This window comes from Protopterus annectens, chromosome 3.part1 (genome assembly GCF_019279795.1).
Source record: "Protopterus annectens isolate FY-2018-M chromosome 3.part1, PAN1.0, whole genome shotgun sequence".
Lineage (NCBI taxonomy): Eukaryota > Metazoa > Chordata > Ceratodontiformes > Protopteridae > Protopterus > Protopterus annectens.
The window spans coordinates 1,008,587,958-1,008,615,384 of NC_056732.1; the positions used below are offsets into that span (position 1 = coordinate 1,008,587,958).

Below are 27,427 nucleotides of genomic sequence, written 5' to 3' on the forward strand. Positions count from 1 at the left end.
ATTTTCATATTTACATCACTAGTATGGTCAAAAATCCTTTTGAAATCCCCATAAGGTAGGGAGTACAGCAAATGCTCAGGGTGAATGCTAGCTGCATGCAAAAACATATTCACAGATGTTTCTTTCCTATATGGTCTATATCCAGTAAATGTCCCATCCCCATACAGTGTAACATCCAAAAATTCATCTCCTTGCTGTTTAACTCTTAAGAACATCTTAAACCATGATCATTATTATTTAATGCCTCAGAAAATTCTAAAAAGTCTACTGGTTCACCCTTACAGATGAAAATTAAGTAATCTATGTATCTCTTATAAAATACAACCCTATTCCTATAAAAGAAAGAGGGGTACACAAATTTCCTCTCAAAATATCCCATATAAAGTACAGCCATATGTAGGGGCAAACGACGCCCCCATAGCTGTACCTTTAAGTTGCAAGAAAAACTTACCTTCATATGCAAAATAATTATGGGTCAGACAAAACTCTAACAAACCAATCAAAAAAGATGTGTGAGGGCCTTCACCTATTACATCCATCAAGGCTTCCAGTCTTATATCTTATGAAAACTTTTGACAACCTGCAATTGTGCTTTCATTTCCTCATCTGATGAGCTATACAGTTTTAAATCATCAACAAAGAGAAGATGAGAAGTCTTTACACTTTGTTTTCTAGGAGCCAAATTACGTCATGGCCTAAGGTGTTAATTAAATAGCTTAATGGATTAAGGGAAGGGATTCCGTGGTGGTGCAGCGGTAGCGTTGTTGCCTCACAGCAAGAGGTTCTCCTGTTCAATTCTCAGCTAGTGTGCGGGGAGTGCCTTATAGGTTCATAGATTAGTACTAAGCTAACTGCCCTTGTGAGCCATTTTAAGCCTAGCCAATTATGCCTTGTGAGACTCAAACCCTGCACCTTGTGCTTGTAAGGTAAACACCTTAACTATTAAGCCATCCTCCCAACCCCTCTTTGTGGAGTCTGCATGTCCTCCCCGTGGGTCGAGTGGCGTTCCAAAAGACATGAATGAATGGGTGTGCCTTCGTTGAAGGTTGGGCGTCGAGCTGGCAACTTGGCACTGTGAAAGTCTACTGCCATTCATTAGCGGACCGGAGTTCCACTGTGGCGACCCCTAACCGGGAAAAGCCAAAAGACAACAATGGGTTAAGGGAAAGGAGAATAGGAACTGTGGCAGAGAGTCACCCTGGAATATCCCCCTTTGAATTTTTGTCCCTGGGATAATAATTTGTCCTTTATCATGACTGAATTGCAAAGTGGTCTGCCACTGTTTCGTGGTCACTGTAATGTAGTTGATCAGTGCAGGATGTATCTTAAATATTTTTAAGCACTCTTTTATCTATGAATGTGGGATACTATCAAATGCTTTTTTGTAGTCAATCCATGCCATACTTAGATTCTTCCCCTTTTTACATTTCTCCACTATGACTTTAACAGCAAATGATACTTTGTTCTATATGACTTTCTTTTATTGCCCTTTTGTTCTACTGCCACAATTGAGTTTTCTTCTAAATGACAATGCTTGACTCTTTTTTTTAATTTCTCCAAGTCTTTTGGGTTTCTAATACCATGATGGGAATGGACCCCATTCCTAAGTCAAAGTATGATTAAAGTTCATGAAATGAGTATTGTTTCAATCTTTCATGTCAGCCAGTAGTGCTGTTCGCACCACCCACATTGTGTCCAGTAATGACTCCTTCTGCAGTTCGTATGAAGTTACATGTACTAGTAACATATCTAAATATGATTGTAAATTATTTTTTATAAAACCTGTTGCTCCTACTACTATTGGAACTGTCTAGGTATCTTTCTTCCACATTGCTGTCGTTTCTGCCTGCAGATCCTGATACTTTATGACTTTGTGTCTCTCTGTACGCAAGACACTCTAGTCACTGGGTGTGGCAATTTCAATGATCAATGCTACTGTTGTCTTCTTTTCTTGGACCACTATACCCTGTTTTCTAACATCTATCTTTTGAACTTTTGGTAATGGATGATCTCATGTGATGTAGGCTTCTTCATTTTCTATGATGCTTTGTAGCTCATGTTTCCAGTGTTTTTCAGCCACTTCAGTACCATAATGTTAGCACAGTCTCGCCACATTATTATGCCTTTCAGTATACAGTCCTTCTGCCATTAAATGGTCGCAACCAGCAACGAGATGTGCAACTGTTTCCAATTCGGTTTTACAAAACCTACATTTGTCTGTTTCTCTCTCATGTTTAATGGACTTTATAAACCAATGTGTACACAGCCCACTATCTTGGGCTGCCAGTATTAACCTTTCATCTCTTGGTTTGAATTTGCCTCTCCTTAACCATTCCTGTGTTCGTTCCTGATCAACATGATGTTCTTCCAGAAGTTTTCTATACTTGCAACTATATTTATGCTTTTTCCACATTTCTTGCCTTCTTATCTGATCCTTCACCTTATATTCTTTCTTTTGTTTTTTTGGCACATTCAGTTGCTGCCCGATTTTTATCTACTTCTGGTTTGATTTTCATTCCTGCTTGATGCCGATAAGCTTCTGCTAGATTAAGCAGAGAAGTCATCTTAGATTTATTCTCCTCGTGTTTCAAAACTTTCACTACATTTGGGTCTTGTGATGTCAGCAGATGTGTGTGGAGTCCCACGATTGCAAATCTATACTTATAATCAATTTCAAGGAGGTCCATCCCTCCTTCAGAACAGGGAATATATAATCTTGGTATGCACTGATTTTTATAAATCATTTGGTGAGCATGAAGCATCCTTCTTGTTTTCCTATCTAATCTATCCAAATATTTATACACTCCTTGCTCAAGTTCTTTTATATCACATTCTTGTCCCAAACTGATGTTTTCATGGCGTTGCAATTTTCCTGCTTTAAAGGTTGCTTTTGCATATTTATCAAGATCGAATGACATTCTTATATCATCTGAAAAAGTTTTGACAACTTGTAATTGTGCTTTCAGTTCCTCATCTGATGAGCTATACAGTTTTATATCATCGACAAAGAGAAGGTGAGTAGTCTTTACACTTTGTTGTTTTCTTGGAGCCAGATTATAGCCATGGCCTAAACTGTTGAGTAAACAGTTTAATGGATTAAGGGCAAGGCAGAATAGTAACAGTGCCAGAGAGTCACCCTGGAATATCCTCCTTTGAATTGTTATCCCTGGGATAACAATTTGTCCTTTATCATGGCTTAATTGCAAAGTGGTCTGACACTGTTTCATGCTCACTGTAATATAGTCGATCAGTGTGGGGTGTATCTTTTACATTTTTAAGCACTCTTTTATCCATGAATGAGGGGATACTATCAAATGTTTTTTTGTAGTCAGTCCATGCCATACTTAGGTTCTTCGTCTTTTTACAGTTCTCCACCATGACTTTATTTAACAACAAATGACCCTTGGTTCTATATGAATTTCTTTTATTGCCATTTTGTTCTACTGCCATAATTGAGTTTTCTTCTAAATGACTATAAACTCTATCGGCATCAATTCCCATGTATAGTTTATACGTCATCGGAAGGCAAGTTATTGGTCTCTTATTTTTAGGATAAATTGCAGGTTCACTCTTAAGTAGGAGCATTGTTTTGTTTTTCCTGTTGTTAGCCAGGTTGGTGTCTGTTCTGGGTGCACATATAAATAGTTCTTACTCATGGCTAAATCTTCGTGCAAAGATGTTAATACTTTTAACCAGAAGTTAGGTACTGCATCTGGGCCTGGGGTTTTCCAATTAGAGGTTTTTCTTAGCTTTGTTTCAGTCTCTCTAGCTGTTACTTCATCCCATTTCATATCCTGTACCTTTAACCTTCTTATTCTTTCTTTTACTTCTTCTATCCATTTAGCATCTTTGTTATTTTCCTCAGGATCTTCATAGATATTTCACCAAAATGTATCTATTTCTTCTTTTTTTGGCAGTCTTTCAATTCCTTTTACATTATTTCCCAGTTTTCAATAAAACCTTTTTAGGCCCTCAATAAATTGCTTATTTTGCACTTTTGCTTTATATTTATCTTCGTATCTTCTACGGTTTTCTGCCTGTGGTGAAATTTTTAGTTTGTTATTTGCGATAGTGCATGATAGAGCCTGGTGTGTTTTAAGATTGCACATTGCTTTTATCATATCTATCTTCATAGTATTTTTCTTTTATCTATTCCCTCTTCAGTAGTCTTCTAACAGTGATACTTCTTGTCTTAATTGCTGTATATTTTTCTCTATTCGATATTTCCATGATTGTATTCAATTTCTCCCCTTCCTTTCCCTCACAACCCTGTGTTCTTGTGGTAGAACTTTATCCAATATTAATTTAGCTGCACAGTAATATATCCTGTTTACTTCACTTTCTTTGCTTTCTTCCAAACTGAGGGCACATCCCTTGTTTTCCAATTCCTGTGGGCATTCTATAGAAGGTTTATAGCATCTTTCTGTGACACAGTCTCATCAAGTTCATCCTGTGCTGTCCTTTGCTCTATCATATAGGTTCATAGGTGTGTACTAGTGGCCCTGGGGCCTTTACAAGCTTAGCCATAGGATTACCCTGGCATAGTGCCACCCGACCTTAGTTCCCAGTGCCTCTGTCGAGTAGAGCCACTGGAGTGATCCCTGGGGTAAATTTTCTGTTTCCCATCCACTCATCAAGATTTCTCTTGAAGAGGATCAGCGAAGTGCTCTGCTTGACATGTATGGGAAGTCTATTCCATAGCATGGGCAGTCTCTGGATAATGAACCTGTCTCTCCAGCATGTTCTGTTAATTGTGGTAATGAGGTTGAGGTGTCTGGAGAATGTGGTGTGGAGGGATTGGGATTTCTTTACATGTGGCATTTCTAACAGAGCTGAGTCAGACATGGCTTTGTAAGTCAAGCAGAGATCGCCTCTTAGTAGGTAAGGTGAGACAGAGAAGAGGTAAGGTGAGACAGAGAAGAGTTGGAGTTTTTTGAGTCTGTCCATGTAGGACAAGTGTTTAAGGCCTAGGATCCTCTTTGTGAGGTACATTTGTGGCCTCTCCAGTTGTTGCAGGTGTCTAGTAAGGTACATGCCAAATGGGGCATTGTACTCTATGATTGGCCTAATGAAGGAAGATTAGAGGGAAGACAATGACCTTTTTCTTCCTGGATGCAAAACCCTTAGTAATGAGATGTGCTACATAGAAGGACTTTCTGACCACAGTGGCAATGTGGTGATCAAAAGAGGGATTGCTGTCAACCTATGTTCCCAGATCTCTTATAACGCCTTCTGTGTTCAGTGGACTACCATCATTGTGTTAATTCATGGGAACCGGGTTTTCACCAAGGGGATGACAACACATTTTCTGGCATTGAGCTTAAGGCCATGGTTCTGACACCAGTCGTTGGTCTCAGTGAGGCCATTCTGTAGGATGTCATCATCACTTGGGGAGTCAATAATAGACCCCAACCTGCATTTGTCTGCGAACTTTGTCAGCCAGAGTCCCTTCTTGTTGGCCTGGACTTCAGAGAAGTAAACACCAAACAGGAGAGGACCCAGGACTGAGCTCTGTGGGACTCCACTCGTGACTAGTCAGCAGTCTGACTTGGAGTCAGCTACTTTCACACTGTGGGTTCTATCTGTGAGCCAGTTTGCAACCCACCTAGTGATATAGGGGTTGATGCTTAGCTTAGTGAGTTTTTCTGTGATTCCTGAGTGGGGAATGGTATCAGAAGCCTTGGCCAGATCAAGGTAGGCAGTATAAACCACCTTGCCTGCATCCACAGCTCTGGTGACTGACTCAAAGAAGTTAACCAGGTTGAGCAGGCATGATCTACCCTTCACAAAACCAAACTGTGTGGGATCCAGGGTTTGAAGATTCCCTGTATCCTTGTTTATTAGGTCCATGATGATGATGCGTTCCATAGCTTTGCATATCAGTCTTGTCAGGCTAATGGGGTGTTAGTTCCCTGGGTCTGTAGTCACTCCTCCTTTGTGAAGAGGGATGACTGTAGCAGTACGCTATTCTGTAGGGAGAAAGCCTGAGGTGAGGATGTGATTAAACAGGGCACACAGGTGAGGTCCCAGTTCACTATGTAGTTCATGTAGAACACAGCCAGGGATATAGTCAGGTCCCATAGAAGCTGAATTTTTGGCCTTGGACAGTGCTGTTTTAACTTGTGCAGCAGTATTACTGGGTGCCTGGCAATCTATTGGTATTGTGACTGATCCTTTTGGGGGGGGGGGGTTAAGTTGGCACTGAATCTGTCGGCCAGTATACTGGCAGTATCTGTTGGCTCGGTATAGGAGATACCATTGTGCAATAGCTCCAATCAAATCTGGGTATTGCCATGGAAATTCTTTACATAACTGTAGAAGGCCTTGTGGTTGTCTTTACTATCTGCTGCAATTCTGTTTTCATAGCTAGCTTTAGAGGATTTGATGAGGGATCTCAACTTTTTGTTGAGGCTAATAAGGATGTTTTTCCAATCTTGGGACTTCACCTTATTCCGCATCAGTTTCCTCCTCCTGTTGTAGAGTTTGTTTATGGCAAGGGACCACTAGATCGACTTCCTTTTTTTGGAGGAGAGTGTTTTGGTGCTATTGGGTATGGCGAGAGTCCATGCATTTGTGTACTTGTTCGTACAGTGCATTGGTGTATGATTCGGCGGTCATGCAACTATTCTTCATTTGCATGGGTGCCATGAAGTTTGCCAACTCTGTTTTTAGGAGCTCAAAGTTAGCTTTGGAGAAGTTTTTCATGGGTGTTACCTTTGCGGGGGGTAGGAGGGATGTGGATTTCCAAGGTGATTAGTTTGTAGTCGGATCTAACCAGGGAGGAGCTGACTATTGGTGTAGAGCAACAGTCGCCCATGTTAGTAATGACCAGGTCATGGATGTTGCTACCTCTAGTGGGAGTAAGAACGAGCTGGTCCAGTGCATTGGAACTAATGAACTCCAGGAAATGTTGGGCATGTGCATTGGTACATGAGTAGTTTTCCCAGTTAATGGTGGGGTAGTTGAAGTCACCTAGTAAGAGTGTTAGGTTGGACCCTAAAATTCTCCATGGTGCTTAGGAACATGAAGTGTGAGTCTTGGGACATGGTTGGGGAACTATAGCAGGCTACGACCTGAATTGCTGTCTTACCCAATGTTAAGCTGCACCTGAAGTATCTCTGATGAATTATGTTGGGCTACCAATCTGAAGGTGTGCGCATCCTTTATGAATATGGAAACACCACTGCCTTTGTAGCTTCAGTCCAAGTTCTGGGGCCAAAAGATGTGGAATGAGTTATAGCCTGGTAGTGCAGGGGCGCTTTCTTTTGCCTTGAAGCAGGTCTCTGTTACAGCACAAATGTCAATGTTCTCCATTTTAAGGAGTGCATCGAGCGAGTGCATTTTGAGATTTAGACTTATAGAGTTGAGCAGCATGACCCTCAGATTGCATTTGTTTGTAGCTGTTATGGTGGTAATTTGGTCTTTGGAACACCACCTAAAAAGGCACTATGGGGGTGGCAAGAGCCTTGGCCAGTATCCGGAAGCCCAGGGGTGACAGATGCAGGAAATCTCTGGCAAAGCATCGAGGTCTGTCAGTCATGTCATTCCAGGCAGACAGGGAACTCACTGGTTTATCATTCTTCAACATTGACTGCATCAAAGTTTTCACAGTTTCCTGTACCTTTCCTTGCTGTCTAACTTCAAGTGAATGTTTATACTGGTTTCTTGTGGAAGGCTCTAAATTATATTCGTGTGGCACCTGACCAATTGCTTCCTGTTCTACTGGTTTCCCCTTAATTTGGATATCCATTACTCCATCCTGTTGTGGTGCTTGCTGAATTAGATTTTCTACACTAAATCTGTCACTCCATAACCTCAGCTTCTACTTCTTTAATTTCTCCATTACTAATCTCCTTTTCTACTTTTCCTCTTTGTCTTCTTAGTTTTTGTATTGTAAAGTTTTCCATGTCTAGATTCCTTTGTCAGTATTTCTCTTCAAATATCTTTGGTGCTGCTCTTTTTTATTGGTTAGTTTTGCTTTCGCTTTTGCATAAATATTACACCATATTAAATCTCTTATTCTTTCCCATGTCCATATTTCTTCTTCACATGTTTTATGATGTTCCTGTTTCTCCCTGCTTTTGGGACTCTCTCCATCCTGCTGTGATGAAATCTGTGATGTTATGTGATCCTATCTCGCCTACATTCTGACTGATGGGTTCGGAGCCGATCCCTCGGCTCCGTCTCGGCACGCTTATGCCAAAGAGCCAAGTCTCTTATTGGCTGAGCTTACTATATCCCAGGATGCACCACTACCAGTCCCCCAGATCTCGTTTGCCGCTAACTAGCAAAGACGTGGTCTCGAGCTGGCTGAGCTAAGTAGTGTCTTTTCACTAACTTTTTCTGTCAGAAAATTGCTATTTCTTTAACAAAAAGCTGTTTTAACAGCTACTCTGTGCTTTGTGTGTGTTTTGAAAATTTTTGTGGAAATTTTGTGTGTGATTGGTGTTTGTTCTGGCTACAGGCCCCTTGATCTGTAGGGCCTTCCTGTCAGTCAATCCTTTGAACCTTTAGGGGTTCTTGGATTCCTTAGATATATTCACTGTTGTATGTCTTCAGTTGGCTTTAATTTAATTGCGCTGTCATTCTTAACGGCAAGTTAATCTTTGTAGTGTCAGTCTATTTCAAAGAGTTTTGTCTGTGAGAGAGTTACTGAGTTCTACTTATAATGTCTCAGGCTCCTAGGCCTTCGGGCTTTAAGAAGTGCACTAAATGTAGTTTTAAAATGTCTATCACGGATGACCACTCTCTCTGTGTATATTGTTTGGGCAAGCATTTGCAGGAGTCCTGCAGCGTGTGTCACGCTTTTTCCTCGAGGGTCCTCCAAGAGAGGAAAAATAAACTTATATTGAAAGGCCTTATAAAACCCTCTTTTGAAGAGGCTTTAGCATCCTCTCCTTCTCCTGCTAAAAGAAAAGGGCGCCGGCTCCGACCAGTCCGTCGGACCCGACCGCCAAAAGACATAGGCAGGCTTCTCCTTTGGCTCCAAGGACTTGAGCCGAGGGCGAACGGTCTGCCTCGATGCCTCCAGTCTCGACTCCTCTGGCTTCGGAACCGATGGCTGGGGCATCGAGGCGGGTCACCTTCATCGGCTCCACTGATCTCGGAGCCGATGAAGGTTGTCCGCCAGACACTTCCTCCTCGGTGCCTAAGTCCTCCTCGGCACCGATGGAAACTGGTTTGCATTCCTTCGGCGCCGATAGTTATCGAGTCGCCGAGCCAGTCCCCTAGCCCCTTGGGGCCGTTGGAGAGGCCAACTCGAACCCGTTCGGTCTCCTCTAGGTCATCGAGGATGTCAGATTCGGACATAGACAGGGTGCTCCAAAGACTGTTCCAGTCCCCAGTCTTTCAAAAATTTGTTTCGGCTCCAACCCAATTGGCTTCGGAGCCGATAGCCCATTCCATTGCCATTCCTCGTCCGACCGCCGCTCCGTGGAGCAGGTGCTGTTGGAGCCGGTGGAGATCCTAGGGTCGGCTACGACCCTTACTCCAACCCCGGCCTTCGGGTCCAAGTTTGGCACGCGGACTTCTTTGGCCGGACCCGGGGGTGACGTTTCGGGACCAATGCTGTCGGTTCCGAGCCTCCCTCTCGGTGCTTCGGCTGTGGGACTTCCGTCTGCTATCATGGCTCTGGGGACCGGACACTCCCGGGATTCTGGGGGTCCGGCTTTCAGAGCTATGAGGAGTGCCTTGGCCAAGTCTTCTTCGGCCATCTCTACGGCTTTACCGGCACCTTCCCTGGGCATGGAGGCTGGGTCTTTGGCAGTTCCCCTGTCCCTAGGCAGCGGAGCCCTGGGCCTGAGGTTACCCCCACTGGGGTTCCCTCCTCCTGAGGGTTCTTCGAGTTGTCTTCGAGGAGCCCCAAGGAAGAGATCATGCAAGAGGAAGCACGTGGACTCCCCTGAGTCTCTTACATCGGACACTGATCTTGATGATGCGGAGGGGTCCCCAAAGTCGTCCTCAGATGATGTCTCATTCGCAGACATTTTAGAGATTCTTAAGGAACGAGGCGGCTGGATATCCAAACCCCCCTCTGCTGATGAGTCAGTGCTTCTCAAGGCCTTTGGGGCTCAGCCCTCCGCCTCCTGGGTGTCTCCGCCCTTCAACGAGCTCCTGGATTTGGTTTGTCGGAGGGCGTGGGAACATCCAGATACTGTGGAACCAGTGCCTTCTCGCCCTAACAAATTTTTGTCTGCCCCACCCGAGAAGGAGTTCTTGACGAAAGGCGTGGCTGTAGATGCCATGGTGGTGGCATCTGCTACACAACAGGACGTGGCAGAGGCTTCAACATCTGTCCATCCTCCTAATAAGGAGTCTAGGAGCATGGACCGGCACGGAAGCGCACCCTGACTTCAGCGGCCTTTACTCTAAGGTCCCTGAATTATTTGGCACATTTTACCAGGCTACAGAGGGATCTGGTCAAGGAGCTGTCAGATTCCCTCTCAGGTAACCTACCTGAGCAGCTAGCCCAGTCGGTTAGCTCTCAGTTGGCTATCCTTACCTCGATTTCTAACTCGTCCATGAGGCTCATTTCATATGCGGCCGAAGGCGGGCAGAGCGGGAGGCACAGGCGTAGCTCTACGGAGACAAGCCTGGCTCCGTTTGTGTCATTTCGCTGAGGCCTTCAAGTCTTCCTTCGCCGACGCTCCCTTTGATGGGTCCTCTTTGTTTGGACCTAAGGTAAAAGACACTCTTACCCGCTGTGAGCAAGAGGGAAAAACTTTATCTGCCGTAGGGGCACGTTATTCCACTCCCTTTTGGCCTTATCCCAAGGCTAAAAGAGGAAGGAAGATGTGGTTCCGCAAATCACAGAAGTTTTTTCCTCAACAGCAGGAAGATTCCCCTTCCAGAGGCAGAGGACGGGGAAATTTTTCTGGGAGACGCCGTCCCAGAGGCGGCAGAGGGCCCCGCAATTCTGGAGACCGCGAGTCCTATCGTGGCTCTTCAGCCTCCCACACTTCATGAGGGATTGCCCGGCTGTGCTGCTCCGGAGCTAGTTTTGCCAAGCACCTAAAAGCCTGGGAGTCTATCACTCAGGACAGATGGGTGCTTCGGATTATTGCCGGAGGTTACACCATTCCCTTCACACACTCACCCCCACCGTCCAAAAAAATCCCGGACCCACCACCCAGTCAAAGGGAAATTGCAGCCGCAGAAGCTTCAAAGCTGCTAGAAAAAGGAGTCATCCAACCGGTCCCCACAGACCAGATCGGATACGGAAATTACTCAAGGTTCTTTTTAGTGCCAAAAAAGACAGGGGACCTGAGACCAATATTGGATCTCAGCAAACTAAACCAGTCCGTCATGAAGTCCAAATTCCGAATGGTCACTTTACAATCCATTCTCCCATTGTTGGAGAAGGATGTTTGGATGTGCTCCATAGATCTCAAGGACGCCTATTATCACATACCGATACATCAGGCATCCAGGAGGTATCTGCGCTTCAGCCTGGGAGACAGTCATTTCCAATTTTGTGCACTGCCCTTTGGTCTCACCACAGCCCCCAGGGTGTTCACCAAGTGTTTGGCAGTAGTGACTGCTCACCTGAGGAGTCTTGGATTCCAAGTGTTTCCCTATCTGGACGACTGGCTCCTGACTGCCACCACCAGGCATCTACTAATAGACAACCTAAAAGCCACCATCTCCCTGGGTGCTTCCCTGGGAATTGCATTCAATTGGTCAAAGTCTGTCTTGCTGCCCTCTCAGCGCATAAGATTCATAGGAGCAGAGATAGACTCAAAATTGATGCGCATCTTCCTTCCTACCGAAAGGATTCAAACTTTACAAGGTCAAGTCCAAGCCCTGCTTCCAAGATCCAAAGCCCCAGCCAGGATGGTCCTGCAACTTTTAGGTTCGATGTCTGCCATGGTTCTCCTAGTTCCACTGGCAAGATTGCACATGAGGATTCTTCAGTGGCTGTTATCGACACAATGGTCTTTTCAGAATCTCCCCCTCAATCATCTCATTCTGATTACAGAAACGTGCAAACGGGACCTCCGCTGGTGGCTTCAGCCATCCAATCTGAATCAGGGAAGACCTTTTGTTATTCCCCCTCCGGTGGCCACCCTGACAACGGATGCCTCCCAGACAGGGTGGGGGGGGCTTTGTCTGGGCAGGTTAGTTCAGGGCTCTTGGCTTCCAGACGAAACCTTTCTCCATATCAATGTATTGGAAATGAGGGCTGTACTTCTGTCCCTACAGGCCCTCCACAAGTTTCTCCCTCAAGGCATTATCGCTATCCACACAGACAACATGTCGGTGGTCTGGTATCTAAACAAACAAGGAGGGACCAGATCTTACCCCCTTTGCAGAGAGGCCATGAGGGTGTGGGAATGGGCTGTAGCTACCAACCGCTTCCTGGTAGCGACCCACATTCCAGGGAAATCCAATATATTGGCAGACAGATTAAGCAGGACGATTCTCTCTCCTCACGAGTGGTCCCTGAACGAAACAGTAGCAGCTGAGGTTTTCAGAAGATGGGGGACCCCGTGCTGCGACCTGTTTGCAACACCACAAAACACAAAGTGCAAAAGGTTCTTTTCCTTGACTCGGGGAGGCAGCTACGGATGCTCTAGCCCAACCTTGGCCAACAGGACTACTTTATGCCTTTCCTCCGGTTCCACTCCTCCCCAAAGTCATCCAGAAAGCTTCCCAATTGGGGTCCACAATGATACTAATTGCTCCGGACTGGCCTCGTCAGGTATGGTTCCCCTACCTAAAGAAACATGCTCTGGACGGTCCTTGGTTTTTGGATCTAACTCCGGACCTGCTGATTCATCAGTCGGGACGACAACACCAGTCCCTTCACACTTTGAAATTAACAGCTTGGCTCCTCCACTTCCGACTTTAGTCAGAAATCACACCTTAGACCCGGAAGTTATTCACATTTTATCTTCGGCCTACAAACCCACCACTAAGAAATTGTACCTCAGTAAGTGGAAGAGGTTTGCTATCTGGGCTCAACTCAGGGGCTTAGACCCTATTACTGCCCCGATACCAGAGGTCTTGAAATTTTTAACATCCTTGTTTACTCAAGGATCTTCAGTCTCTACTATTAAAGTCCAACTAGCAGCTATCTCCAAATTTCACGAATCCATAGATCCACCGTTGATGAGCAGCAGATTATGTAAAACTTTCATTAAAGGTGCTGTGCTGTTAAGACCCCCAGTTTTTCATCCTGCGCCTCCGTGGGATCTTGATTTGGTACTTCGTGCCTTAACATCTTCCCCTTTCAAACCGGCTGCTACATGTGAGTTAAAATATCTGTCTTGGAAAACTGCCTTCTTAGTTGCAATTACCTCTGCAAGAAGAGTTTCAGAACTTCAAGCCCTATCTATCAAACCACCGTACTTGATTTTTCACAAGGATAGAGTTTCACTTAGGCCTAATCCATCTTTTGTTCCAAAGGTTTGTTCTAATCTCTGTCTCCAACAATCTCTAGAGCTACCAGTTTTCTTTCCAAAATTCTCAAATGAAGCGGAATACACCTTGCATAAATTGGATGTTCACAGGCAATTGCGCTTCTATCTAGACAGGACTCAACAAATTAAAAACGGACCAATTGTTTGTGTCCTTTTCAGATAATAAATTGGGTAAAACCATCACTAAAGCTACTATCTCCAAATGGATTAGAGATTGCATAACTCAGGCTTATTCCTCTTCAAATAAGCAACTTACAACATCTATCAAAGCTCACTCTACCAGAGCTATGGCTACTTCTATTGCTTTTCATTCCAAGCTCGCTATTTCTGAGATTTGTGCTGCGGCTACTTGGTCCAACCCACACACTTTCATTTCCCACTATAAATTGGATGTGGCATCTAAAGGGCGAGCATCATTTGGTTCCACGGTACTCGGGAGTGTTTTCCAGTGAGCCACCCAGGATTCAGGTGCTAGGGACGCTGTCCCATCAGTCAGAATGTAGGCGAGATAGGATCACATAACATCTTTTAGTTATGTACTCACCATAACTTCAGATGTTTGGGATCCATCTCTACATTCCTAATACCCACCCTCCTTCCCCTGCCTTGGAGATCAGAAGAGATTGAACGGTTTTGAGTTCTACTGTTTTTTATCTTGTTTCATCTGACGATGTTATATAAGCAGCGTATGTGTGTGTGCATGTATGCGGACAAACTAGATCTGGGGGACTGGTAGTGGTGCATCCTGGGATATAGTAAGCTCAGCCAATAAGAGACTTCGCTCTTTGGTATAAGCGTGCCGAGTCGGAGCCGAGGGATCGGCTCCGAACCCATCAGTCAGAATGTAGGCGAGATGGATCCCAAACATCTGAAGTTATGGTGAGTACATTAAATCATAACTTCAACTTCTGTTTTTTTAACTTCTACTTTACCGATCTTCTTTTCTACATTCCATCTTTGTGATATTATTTTTTATTGTGAAATTTTCCATATCCAGATGCCTTTGCCTGTATTTCTCTTCAAATATCTTTGGGGCTGCTTTCTTTACATTGATTAATTTGGCTTTCTCCTTTGCATAAATATTGCACCATATCATGGCTCTCTTTCTTTCCCATGTCCATATTTCTTTTTTATACTTTTCAAATGTCTCTTGGTTTTGTTGTTTATATTTTCGCACTTCTACAAATGCTTCTTTTTCCAAACAAATCAAGGTTTCTTGATCTGTATACTGTTTTTCACAAATCTGTTGTATTTATGAACACAGATTTTCATTTGAGGCTTCTGACAGTTTTTCTTGCAGAAGTATTTTTCTTTCCTCCAATTTCTCTCTTAATTGTTTTGTATATCTTGTGTCTGGAAAGTCTGGGCTTTTTGCATAATAGTAACTATACATAATTTCTTTCTTTTCCTCAGTAGTCCACTTTATTATCTTTATGGCGCTTCTTTGACCTATCAGTTTTTGTGTTTTTTGCGGACTGCTACTTTCTTCTACAGCAGGGGGCCCATCCTCCACCTGGGCTTGGCCTGGCCCCATTGTAGGAATGTTTCCGTATTTTGAGGATTCTACACTGTTGTCTTTTCCAGTCCTAGTACCAGTACACCTACCAGGATTGGGCACGTTATTATCCTGGGTCTTGTGCACCCAGCTATATTTTTTAGTTTTTGACCTACTTCTGTCCATGATATATGCTGTATAAATGCAGTCTGTATATATCAGTGTCACCTTGGTGAGATTTTGTGAAAACAAGGTCCACCTCCTGAAGGTACTCACCAAGACTTGAGGATGAATTAAATTTCAGCACTACTACTCTCTTTTGCTTGCTGACTTTTCATCTCTCCATTCGTACCCATAATCTCCCTAATGCTAATCCTAATGGGCCCCTAATGCTTGCAGTATGAGGGAGTGCATTTTGTTATAAGCTGCAAAAACAGTTAGCCCCTGTCTCTAAAGCAGATGCACTTAGATTCTTTCTGCAAGTTCTGCTTGAGATGTTTTTCAAATGTTTACAGACTTCCTAGATTTTTTATATCTATAGGCAGTCCCTCTAATCATTTAAAACTATTCTGAAAGACTTCCTAACCCAAATCTGTCTGTAGTTGCTCAACCAAAGGATAAATTACATCTATAAATATGAACAGGTACCTATTCATACCTTCCACCTCCTTACTCCCCTTTTTTTCTATCACTCCCTTACTTAAGTCAGTTTCTCTCCCCCTGTCCCTCTGTTTGAATATGCCAAACCCCTGTTTCTTTTCTCCCACTTCACATCGCAGTTCCTGTTTGTGTTGTACCAACTTACCTTTAATTTCTCTAAACTGATTAAAATTTCTCTAAGTTTTAAATCATTGTCATGTTCGTTGTATCGGTTCTTAACCAATGTTTTCACATTATTTTTAATTTGGTATAATTGTTTAAACTGTGGATTTTTATTGTTGTTTTATTGTATTATTTTTGAAGATTGTAAAATTCTTGTTCTTAAAATGTTTTTGTAATACTTTGGAGCTTTTCTCCCTGGGCCTGTGCTGAAAATGGGCATTTACCCAATCAGGCTTTTCTGGTAATCAAATGTCAATAAATTCTGTTGTGCAGGTCCTGCTCTTGAGTGTAAAAGTAGGTCTAATCAAAGAGGTAGTGCTTTCTTGGCCACTTCTAAGGAAATAGTTCTGTTTTCTTTCTGATTTGGAGTGATTTTTTGGACAGTAGCGTAGTTTAAGCTTTTTAAATAACAGTGTACGTGCCAGATTGGTGGCTCTGTTAGCAATACAGAAATGTGAGAAAACATGGTTTCCTGTTCCCTTTTATGTCTGATTTAGTAGTGGAAGGTGGAATTGATGGTGGATGTGTCCTGTCTAGCTTGGCTTTGAAAATGTCTTTATATCTTTACATTATCCCTTCTTGTTCTTTATTTACTTGTAAAATTCTGGTGTGGTTTCTTGCTTTTAGGTCCCTTATGGTACAAAAAGCAATCCCATTACAAGTCAAATTCTCCCAACCTTGGGTCATTATCCATCATCTCCTATCTTACTGGGTAATGACTTTTTTGGATCTTCCTGTTTGAGTGGAGTTGATTGAAGCCCCCAAGAAGCTTGTTCACTTTAAATATACAGCTTTGTGGAAGAGGATCTCCATCTTTGTAGAGAGGAGTTCTTTGCTACCTCAGATAGTTGACTTGCATATGTTTCTGACCAATTTTAGCATTCTATTTAACTTTTTTTTTTTCAAAACTCATGCATGATCATGACGTGTATACATGTTAAAACCTTGTGAAAAGGAGAATTTTGGCCTGACACCAGCAGGTTAAGCAATTCCCCTAATGATTCTTCAGTTTTGAAAGCCTTTATAGAATCTGTCTCCTCTTTGGGAGTTGAACATGATGATTGATAGGTATTCCTGTCTTTCCTTCAAATGATTTAAGTTTTGAATTTCTTGTCTTTGAAGATGCTGGGTATCACCTCCACTTGCAAGAACTTTGAGCTTTAGACTGTTATCACTAGTGACTTTATTCGATCTTTCACAAGGATTAGTTTGTCTTGGCATTGATCCTTGTTTTCTCTTTAAAAATGTTGTCAGAGCTGATTTAAACCAAACTATTTAATGTCCCTATTTCCTTTTCATGGTCAGAGTCCATGGCATAGAGTGACTTTTACATTTTGGATATTCTTTACTAGTATACCAATCCTGAAAAGGATGTATGAATTTAGGATAGTTGAAGAGTTGTGCACATCCTGTGCTTCAAGGAAAGAAGGGCTTGCCATAGCTAAGCAGAACATTTCCAGATGGATTGCTGATTGCATTGTCTTTTGCTATCAAATGCCGAACAATTTCTTTGAAAATACTGCTGTCAAGAAACACTCCATCAGGGGCATGGGTGCTTCTAGATGCTAACATCAAAAATGCCTTTGTTACAGTGCCAGTTCAGGTTGCATTGATGGATACAGTCTTGACTATGGACCAGGTGGCCTGAGTTTAGATAATGGCTTGGGCATTTACGAATGCTGGCAGAGAGGATGGGCAACCTCATGGCTACTGTGATAACCCTTTTGGATAGTTTGCCTCTGCTGTGGGTAGAATCTTCAGAGTTAAGGAATGAATGGACGCTTTTCAGTTGGATGTTTGATGGTTAGCAGGCAAGGAGGGCAAAAATCATCTAGAAAGAAATGTTTCTTTTGCAGATATTTATACCATGAAAACATGGTTTTCAGTTCATACTTTCAGTAGACACTATTGATTGAATGTGATTCAAGAAATTGGTCATCTTCTGACACCTTGGTGTTTAAAACTGTTCTTGGACTTGGCCTTCTTCTGGCTCTAGCCTCCTGCTAAGTTTAATTTTTTTACTACTTGGGATTCTTCCAAAGAGTTATGCACTGAAGAATGCTTCCATAGTCAGTCGTAATATTATGTGCCAGTGATTTGAGTAGATGCCTTCTGCACTGAGGTCTTACTGCCCTTCTTGTCTATCCTTACATCTAAATATTCTTGACATCCTGCAGATGCAGATTAATTTTCTTTTAGGTCATACTGATGTATAATTTATTTTATTCTGTTCCATTGTGTTTTTTTGTTTGTTATGTTGCAGATTGTGCTTACCCAGTAGGTGAGGGATGGAATGATAAGCTCAGAGACTGAGCATGCTCTGCTTTCCCAGTGTGCGTCACATCTTGCCATGTGCTTGCAGGGTGCACCCACACCCTTGAGCACACGGGATGAAGAGAACAAGTATGCCAAGCTAGGGGTATCAGAAGTGACAGTCCCAACAGTTAAACACTTTTAGAAAGCCTCCTTGAAGATCAGTGGATATAATATGTATGTTATTTCATCTTCAAGTTTGCTACACCAGTATGTAAAGTACTTTTGTTAAGTGTTTTGAGAGCAATGTTGTGTAGAAAATTTGTTTTATACTATATCCTAAGCCTTGTGTTTTCGGTCATTCTCACTGACTAATCCATTTACATACTCTGTTTAATAATTATGAGCACAAACAATGCTAAGAATAGCTGTGTGCTGATAGTAATTGTTCATCAGAAAAAAGATGGACTAATGAGCCTGTGACTTTTTTTTGCATATATTTTTCCAGAAAGCTGAGTGGATGACAACAACCTGTAATCATGCACTTTATGCCATCTGTGATGTTTTCACTCAATATTTTGAAGTGCTCAGTGATGTCCTTTTGGATGATATATTTGCACAACTGTACTGGTGTGTACAGCAAGGTACTTTTTGCAGTATTTTATTTGTCTTAGAGAGTTATATTTGAATACTGCCTTCTTTATTGTGAAATAATATTTGTGTTATTTTCCTTTTTTTAAGATAATGAACAACTTGCTCGATCTGGGACAAACTGCCTGGAAAACGTTGTGATACTTAATGGAGAAAAATTTTTACTAGAAACATGGGACAAAACATGTCACTGTATGTTAGATATATTTAAAACAACAATTCCTCATGCGTAAGTGAATATTTTCTTCAGTAAATTCATATAATTCTATGATTTAATTTGGTTATGTTGACCCTCAGTAGGATAATCAGTTTAAAATAAAATGGATGGATATAGTTGGTTTGTTGTTGAGGTGCATTCCAAGAATAAGATCACTTGTCTAGAATAATGTAATGTTTCATATTATAATATTATGTAATTGTTGAAACAATTGATCCAACATTGCCTATTTTCGTCTAATTCAACCTTTGGGCTGTTGGATCTAGCCAGATCCGACCTCGGCATCTTCTTCAAAAGCTGTGGCCCCAAGGTTCTGACTCCTCCCCTACCAATAATTCCCTCCTTTTTACTGAATTACTTCAGATCTGAGTTGCCACCTGAACCTCCCAGATATGTGTCCGAGAGCTCTGTTTCACAGTAAGTAAAAGGATTTTTTTTTTATATCAACTATAGGTATTTTTGGCTCCTCCTGAACCCTTTAATTTAGTATTACAATTTTTTCCTATAGACGTGTTTTCACCTTTGTAGCTTTTTCCTGATAGATAGTTTTTCTTAGTGTTAGCATAGTAATCTAGATACTTGTTCTTAGTGTGGTTACAGTTTAAGATAGTTATCAGTTAGTTATTAAATATAGTTAGCTGTCAAGACTTTTCTGTGTGGCTGATTTTCAGGAGAGTTGTCAGAAAAAGTAGTAGAAAATAACATTTAGGATTTTTTTTTCAATAGTTATTTTTAGTATGATACTGTGAATCTTTCTCATGTCAGAAAAAGCAGAAGGATTTAAGAAGTGCTTGGTCTGTGGACACACAATTCCATCCAAAGATCTGCACTGTCTGTGTGTATATTGCGTGGGTTCTACCCGTCTAGCAGCTGACTGCAGTGTTAGTGCATCATTTGGGTCCAAGGCCATTCAAGGCAGGAAAGAGAAACTTTTATTGAAAGGCTTGCTCCTCCTTCAGGCAGGGTCTTCTTCCTCTCACACCATTTCTACTACTCCTAGACCAGCTTCAGCTTCACCAGACAGTAGACAAAACAAAGGAACAGGAAAGGGAGAAGTCAAGGGAAAAATAAAGAGAGGCAGAGAAATCTACAGAAAAAACTGAGGAAAAGAGTTCTGAAGAGAAAATATCTGCGGAATCCAGAAAATGGTCTGCAGATCCTTTGGCTCCATCACCTAAAACTCGAAGGAAGTCAAATCCACTGGTTATTTGGATCTGAACTGCCTCTCCTCAAGCTATGTTTCACCAGATCCAATGAATCCTGGGCTGCATTCACCCATATTACAGGAGAGATGGTACTGCAGACCTCCATCAGTGGCATCGTTGTTAAAGTTGGTTTGGTCCACGAGAAGCCTTACCAAGATGTATGTTAACCATATGATGAGGGCATTCTTAAGGTCAGATATCCAGCTGAGAGTTCTCCCAGCATCTTCTCCACAAGGAGCTCCAGGTACAAGTCCAACTACCCCTCCCTTTGTATCTCCAGTACTGGCCTTCCCTTCAGATCTGGTCCCCATGGGTCTGAGATCTCCCAACACCTCAGCTGGAGTTAACATTTCATGAAACTTCAGAGAGGGCAACATCTCTTAATCTTGACTGCAATTATTTTAGGTTGAGATGAGTTTCAGAGCTGAAACATTGGTGCTCGTATTTCTAGGGTTCCAGTGATAGAGTCAGCTCAGGACCAAGTTCTTCCTCGGAAGCAACCTAAATTGGACCAGGGAAAGTTCCTGAGTCTTTGGATAGGGGGGACATTTCCTTGGCTCCAATTGTAGAACCTGCTGCGATGCCCATGCCCTATCCCAGCAATCAAGGATCCTCAATCTTCACTACTAACACCAGGGAGGGCATCTCATATAAGAGGAAATGATAACAAATACAGACAGTAAAGTACAATTTCCCGTAAGTGCACACAACAGAGATCACAGTCAATCTGGGGCTGGTTGCTCCCTTGCTTCCCAGGTCCCCAATAAGACTCCCCACTGGCACAGCTATAGGGTCTAGATCTCAGCCTAGCTGGCAAGCTAACCTCCAGTACCCTCTCTGTCCAACAAGTGCTTCGAGCCCCTGCCCAAGTAGCTGACACACATACATACTTTGAGATAAGTATTTATACAACTTCACAGACACTCCTGGGAAAGGCTGACAGAGATTCTCCAGCTGTGCCTCTTTACCCAGACTATATGGTAGTAATTACTGACACCACAAGCTAATAATTATCAGCTACCCAAAGTCCCTTAAAAGGGTGTCCAACTATTACTGTGCAATAGTATTATCCAATTGGTAAGTGTGACTAAACAGTCTAAGGCTATTAGAGTGGCTTTGTACAATAAACTCTATAAATATGCAATGTACTCTAGAGCTTAGCTTATGTCTACACAAACCAGCCACAGGTAAAAGGTTTTTAAAATATTTAATAATAAATAATTAAAACACAAGTCAATACTACTACAATACAATGCTGCTCGAGTTCAGAGATCACACAGAAATGTAAAATAATTCTGTAGGAAAGTTCTGATATAACAGAAAAACACTTAGTCTAGTCTTTATAGTCCTAGCTATTTCTACAAGAAAACATACTACTAAAATAACTTACTTAAGAGCATAGGCAGTGCTGAGCTAGATAGTCGAGATCAAAATGCTTAATAATCTCTGGTTCTCACTGTTTAAATTGAAACTGCAGTTCTGATAAAACATTACATCATTTGTTTACATTTTCCTGGTTTCCAGGCCACAGAAACTACATTTACATTCTTTTACACTTAGAGCAATAAAGGACAGTCCACGTGTAAATTCTGGTCATTAACTTTAGCCTTAAAACAATAGGCAAGATGCTTACTCCAGACTCAGTCAACTCTAAATTCTAACTTAAAAGGACATACAAAACATAATTTTAATTTCAAAGAACATTTGAAATTCTTGGCTTAGTTTTCCTTACAGCAGATGGCAATGTTGCTACAGTCTTGAATTTCACATTTTACAGTGTTTTCTTTCATTTAAGAAACAAGCCTGTATTTTATATTTATATTTACAAATGCCAGAATTATGTATCAGATTCTATTTGGCTAGGCTGGCAGCCTTCACACCTTCCTTCGAGGCTTTTGAATTGGTCCTAGTTGGACCAAGAAGTCAAGTGTTGCCCTTGGGTTGGTTCTGTCCCAACTCCCAGTGGACCCTATGAATTATTCCTCTCATTTTGATTGATGGGGACAGTCAGAACCTTTAGGCATAGAGAATGCTCACCCCTCAAATTCCCAGTCTTATTCAGTTCTGTTTGCAGAGGTTCCACATAGACATGGTGCTACAAAACAGACCTGCAAATGGAAGCACTTAGACTCTTCATCAGAGTCTATCACCAAAGACACAGATTTGGATGAAAGTGAAGGGTCCTGTAGATCCCCCCTAGCATTGTGCAGGTATTACTGCTCAGTGCTAGGAGTCAAAAGCTTCACTCCGTAGAAGCTCTCTTTACCCTAGAGAATGCTGATGTCTGTGCTGTCACTGAGACATGGTTTAAAGCCGTGGAGTGCACACCAACAGTGCAAGGTTATAATGCCTTCCACACATTTAGGCCAACTACTTCACAGCAGGGACTAAAGGTAGAGGTGTGCCTGTTTACATCAAAAATAAATATACTTCAAGGCTGGACAAACAGGACAATGCACTCAAGCTGCTCCATGTTCAAATTACCATAGGTGAAATCCAGTACCACTTCTTTGCAAGCTATAGGTCCCCACTCTATGACCCAGGAAACCCATATCATGTATTTAAACTCATTAGAAATACTAACCATCCAACCCAATACCATATTAATGGGTGACTTTAATTACCCAACTATTAACTGGGAATCCTGTATGACACCAAACATACATGCATGCACAGAGATTCCTGTTTTTTGTAAACACAAACTTCCTTGACCAGCTACTCAGTACACCAACCAGGGGTGCAACCATACTGGATCTGATCCTCACTAATATGGGAGACTTCTGCACACCTCCTACTGTAATGCCTTCCCTGGTAAAGTAAGACCAAAAAACGGTCTCCTTTGAAATAAAAATAAAACCTGGACACCCCCCAGCTAAACTTGGAATGTTCAGGAACTATTCTAAGGCTAACCTCCTGCTGTTATGTGAGAAACTGGCAAAATTCCAAGCCCCATAAACCCTGAGAACACTGCTGCCTATGTAGAACTGTTCACAGAAACCCTGTACAAGCATGTTAATAACTGTATAGAGGCAGCTGTACCCACCAGGAAGAAGTACAGAACTAACTAAAAAAAACAAGCCCCATTGTTGAAATCACAAAATCAGTAGGCTGTATAACAGGATGAAGAAAATCATGGCAGAAATTAGGAGGTGCAGCACCCAGCATGATAAAAGCACTCTCGTCAAACTAAACAAACAACTCAGAGGACAAATAAAGTCTACCAAAGCCAAATTTAAGGTAAGTTTGACTCCCAGGCCAAGGACAACCACAAAGCATTCTTTAGCTATGTCCGCAACCTCAAAGACAATACAAAATTGTGTGCAGAGCTCATTGTAAATGGAACCACCTATACTGAGCCAGAAGATATAGCAAACCTCCTGGCTGATAAATTCAGTAAGATCTTCTCAATTATTTCCAGGCTGAAATCAAAACAGACTGAAATTTTTCGATATACTTATTTGTGTGTGTTGTATGTGATTCATTGTTTTGTAGTATATATTTTGTTTGTTACATATTGGAAATGTGTGTGTATTATTTCTCTCAATGTGGTGCTTTATTACAGAAACCTTTTTCTTGCAGATGCATATACTGCAACCCATTGCAGCACCCACATAGTCATATGTGCACACATGAATGTGTGCTGACACATACACACTTATGTGCCCAACAAGTTGTAAACACTATATATCTAATTGTAATCTAATGAGTGAAGAAATATAGCAATATGTACAGTCATATATTTCAGTTTTTTTGCTGTCAAATGAGTGTAGTAAAAGCCATTACTCCTCCATACACACGTACACCCCTACACACACACACACACACACACACACACACACACACACACACACACACACACACACTGCTGTACTGATGCTCACAATAATAATAAACAAACAGCAATTTCAAGAAGTTTGAAGGTTCTTCTTCTGCAAATGCAACTATTCTTCTACAAAATGTAGAAAGGAATGGTAAGATAGCCAAGTAGCAATGCAGTGAAGCACATTGAGTATAGGTGAATAATCCAGATTTTGATGTACCTGTCACTAACATCTGTATTCACACTATCTGTCAACAACTGGAACGTCCACAGAGGTTCCTCGCTAAAAGAATACAAGGCTTAAGTAAAATGTCCTATGCAGACCACCTCAAGGCTCTATCCCTGTATGCTGTCTCCTACAGGCTTTTGAGGGGAGATCTATGCCTGACATACAGGGCATTGTCAGATCCCACTCTGATGGAGCTCCTGCATATCCGCAAAACAAACTGCACCAGAATTACCCATTCTAAAGACTTACAACTTGCTTGTGATATAAATAGGACCTGCTGGAGAGACAGGTATGTATCCCAGAGATTACCCCATCTATGGAACAGGCTTCCCATCCATGTGAAGCAGAGTTCCTACCTGACCCAATTCAAGTGCAACCTGGGCAATTGGATGGGGAGCAGGAAACTCATCCCTGGTTTGTTACCTATGTCTCTAATAGACACAGGCAACCTGTAAATGGTTCATCTCCCAAGCCCTAGCTTTTAAATGTTTCATCTCCCAAGCCCCTGTGTACACTTATCAAGGATATCAGTACTTGGAAGAGATTTGGGGTGCATGGCTAGGCTTAAAAAAGCCCTTGTGGTCATTAACCTAGTAAACACCTATGAACAACTTTACCTCTCTCTCCCCCTCAACCTTCCCTCAGGAAATATCATCAAATGTAACTCCCCCTACTGTCACAAGGGAACAGGCCCTTAATGCTCTCTCTAAGATGAAGAACACTGCATCAATGAGCTCAGACAGTATCCCCGAATGCCTTCTAAATAGCATGAAACATGAGCTATCAGGGCCTCTGGAATTACCATTTAACTGTAGTCTCCAAACAGACTTCGTGCCTCTTGAATGGAGAAAGGCAGCAGTCATCCCTGTGCACAAATGTGGGCCATGGACAGACCCTAGAAACTACAAACCCATAAGTCTTATTAGTCCTATATGTAAAGCCATGGAAAGAATTATCATGGAGATGATCAGTAGAGATGTAGTAAACCTCCAAAGACTGGACCCAACCCAGTTTGGTTTCGTCAGGGGCAGATCATGCCTACTCAACCTGGTGGACTTCTTTGAGAAGCTCACCAAAGCAATGGATGACGGCAAAAATCATTCACACTGCCTACCTTGACCTGGCCAAGGCATTTGACACAATACCCCACTCAGGCATTGTTGACAGATGCAGAAGGTTAGGTACAAACCCTAATGTCAGCCAGTGGGTAACCAGCTGGGTCACAGACAGGACCCAGGAAGTTAGAATTGGGGGAGTCCACCTCTACAAAGAGGCCAGTCACAAGTGGAGTCCTTCAGAGATCAGTCCTTGGATCGCTTCTCTTTGGCATTTACTTCTCAGAAGTCAAGGCCAATGTCAGTGGTCTCTGGCTGACTAAATTTGCAGATGATTGCAAATTAGAAGCTGTCATTGAATCTCACACTAACACAAATGTTCTCCAGGAGGGGCTGACACAGACAAACAACTGGTGTTAGAGCCATGGACTAAAACTAAATGCCAAGAAATGCATAATAGTATCCTTTGGGAAGCCATCCATCCATGGTAAGTATCATATTGACAAACACATCCCTTAGAGATGACCCAGTAGTCAGGGACTTAGGGACACACATAGGTAGGAATCAAGCATTTGACCATCATGTGTCTACAGTGCTGAGGAAATCACTCTATGTTGCACAACGTATAAACTAAGGTATGGTATCTAAGTCCAAGGAAGTCATTGTTCCAGTGTATTTGTCATTCATCAGACTTATCATTGAGTACAATGCCCCCATTGGTCTGTATCTAGTCAGACATATTCAACAATTGGAATGTCCACAGAGGTTCCTCACTAAAAGAATACAGGGCGAAAGTAAAATGTCCTATCCAGACCGCCTTAAGGCCATGTCCCTATATTCTGTTTCGTACAGGCTTTTGAGGGGAGATCTATACCTGGCATACAGGGCATTGTCAGACCCCACTCTGATGGACCTCCTGCATATCCACAAAACAGACAGCACCAGAATTACCTGTTCTAAAGATTGAAACCTTGCCTGTGATATAAGTAGGACCTGCTGGAGAGATAAGTATGTATCCCAGAGACTACACCGTCTGTGAAACAGGCTCCCCATCCATGTGAAGCAGAGTTCCTCCCTAACCCAAGTGCAACTTGGACAATTGGATGGGAAACCGGAAATCTATCCCTGGTTTGGCACCTATGTATCTAATGGACATGGGTAACCTGTAAATGGTTTATCTCCCAGGCTCATCCTCACACTTATCAAGGGTATCAGAACTTGTCAGAAATTTAGGATGCATGGCTAGGCTTAAAAAGGCCCTTATGGTTGTTAGCATAGTAAACACCAATGAACCTATAGGAAGATGTCATATTTGGTGACATTCTAGAATTGATGAAGTTGGCAGGGGTGTCCACCAAAACCTCGTCCCCAGATGAATTTGTGTTCCTTGAGTCCTTTGGTTCTGGCTCATCTGCTTCCTGCATAGTACCACCCACAAATGCCCTTATAGATCTTTTGGCAGAGTGGACATGAAAGGACCCTGATGTAGTGGAACCTATCCATAAAAAGCTAGACAGGATCTTAGTTGCCCCAAAGGACAGGAGTTATTGGACTAAAGGACCACCAGTAGATGTCATGGTAGCAGCAGCAGCTACAAAAAAGGAACTGTCTGAGGGAAGCTCTGCTGCTCACTTCCCCAACAGAGAGTCAAGGTTGCTGGGATACATTGCGAAAATGAACTTAATACTTCAGTGACTTTCACACTTAGAGTGTTGAATTACCTTGCATACATAACTTATTTTCAGAAGGACCCAACCAAGGAGATTTCCAACTCCCTCATGGGTAATTTGCCAGTGGCTGTTCTAAAAACAGTGGACACCCAACTGTCTACCCTGCAGAGCACTTTGGATCCAGCTGATGATACAGCCAGAGCAGCAGGTATCAACATCACCACGTGTTGGCGTGCCTGGATGAGTGTTTGCAATTTTGCAGAAAGTTTTAGAATATCTTTCATTAATGCCCCATTTAATGGCTCCACCCCTTTTGGACAAAAAGTTAAAGAAACTCTTTCTGGGAGTGAGCAGGATAGTAAGCCCTGTCAACTGGGGGAATCTGTTTCTAAGTTCCACAGAGAACCTTTCCTAGGAACCAAAGGGGTGGTAAGAAGCTGTGGTTCAGAAAATCACAGGGTTAGCACCAAGACACTCCTGAAGACTGACCCTGTCACCAAGGCAGAGGAGTAGGTAACTCAAGTGGACAGTGCCCTAGAGGTGGAGATGGATCACAGAATCAGGGTTCTCGTGATCCTTTCACATAGAC

General features: G+C 42.4%; 1 protein-coding gene across 2 annotated transcripts in view; it reads left to right on the top strand.

Annotated features, from left to right (window-relative positions):
* The window catches only part of ARFGEF1 (ADP ribosylation factor guanine nucleotide exchange factor 1), a 4,299,619-nt gene that overhangs the window by 3,399,258 nt on the left and 872,934 nt on the right, over positions 1-27,427 (top strand). For both annotated transcript variants that reach the window (XM_044067163.1, XR_006364243.1), the window contains exons 31-32: positions 18,500-18,635; positions 18,733-18,871. In XM_044067163.1, coding sequence (XP_043923098.1) covers positions 18,500-18,635; positions 18,733-18,871 — 275 coding nt within the window. The remainder of the gene's footprint in view (positions 1-18,499; positions 18,636-18,732; positions 18,872-27,427) is intronic.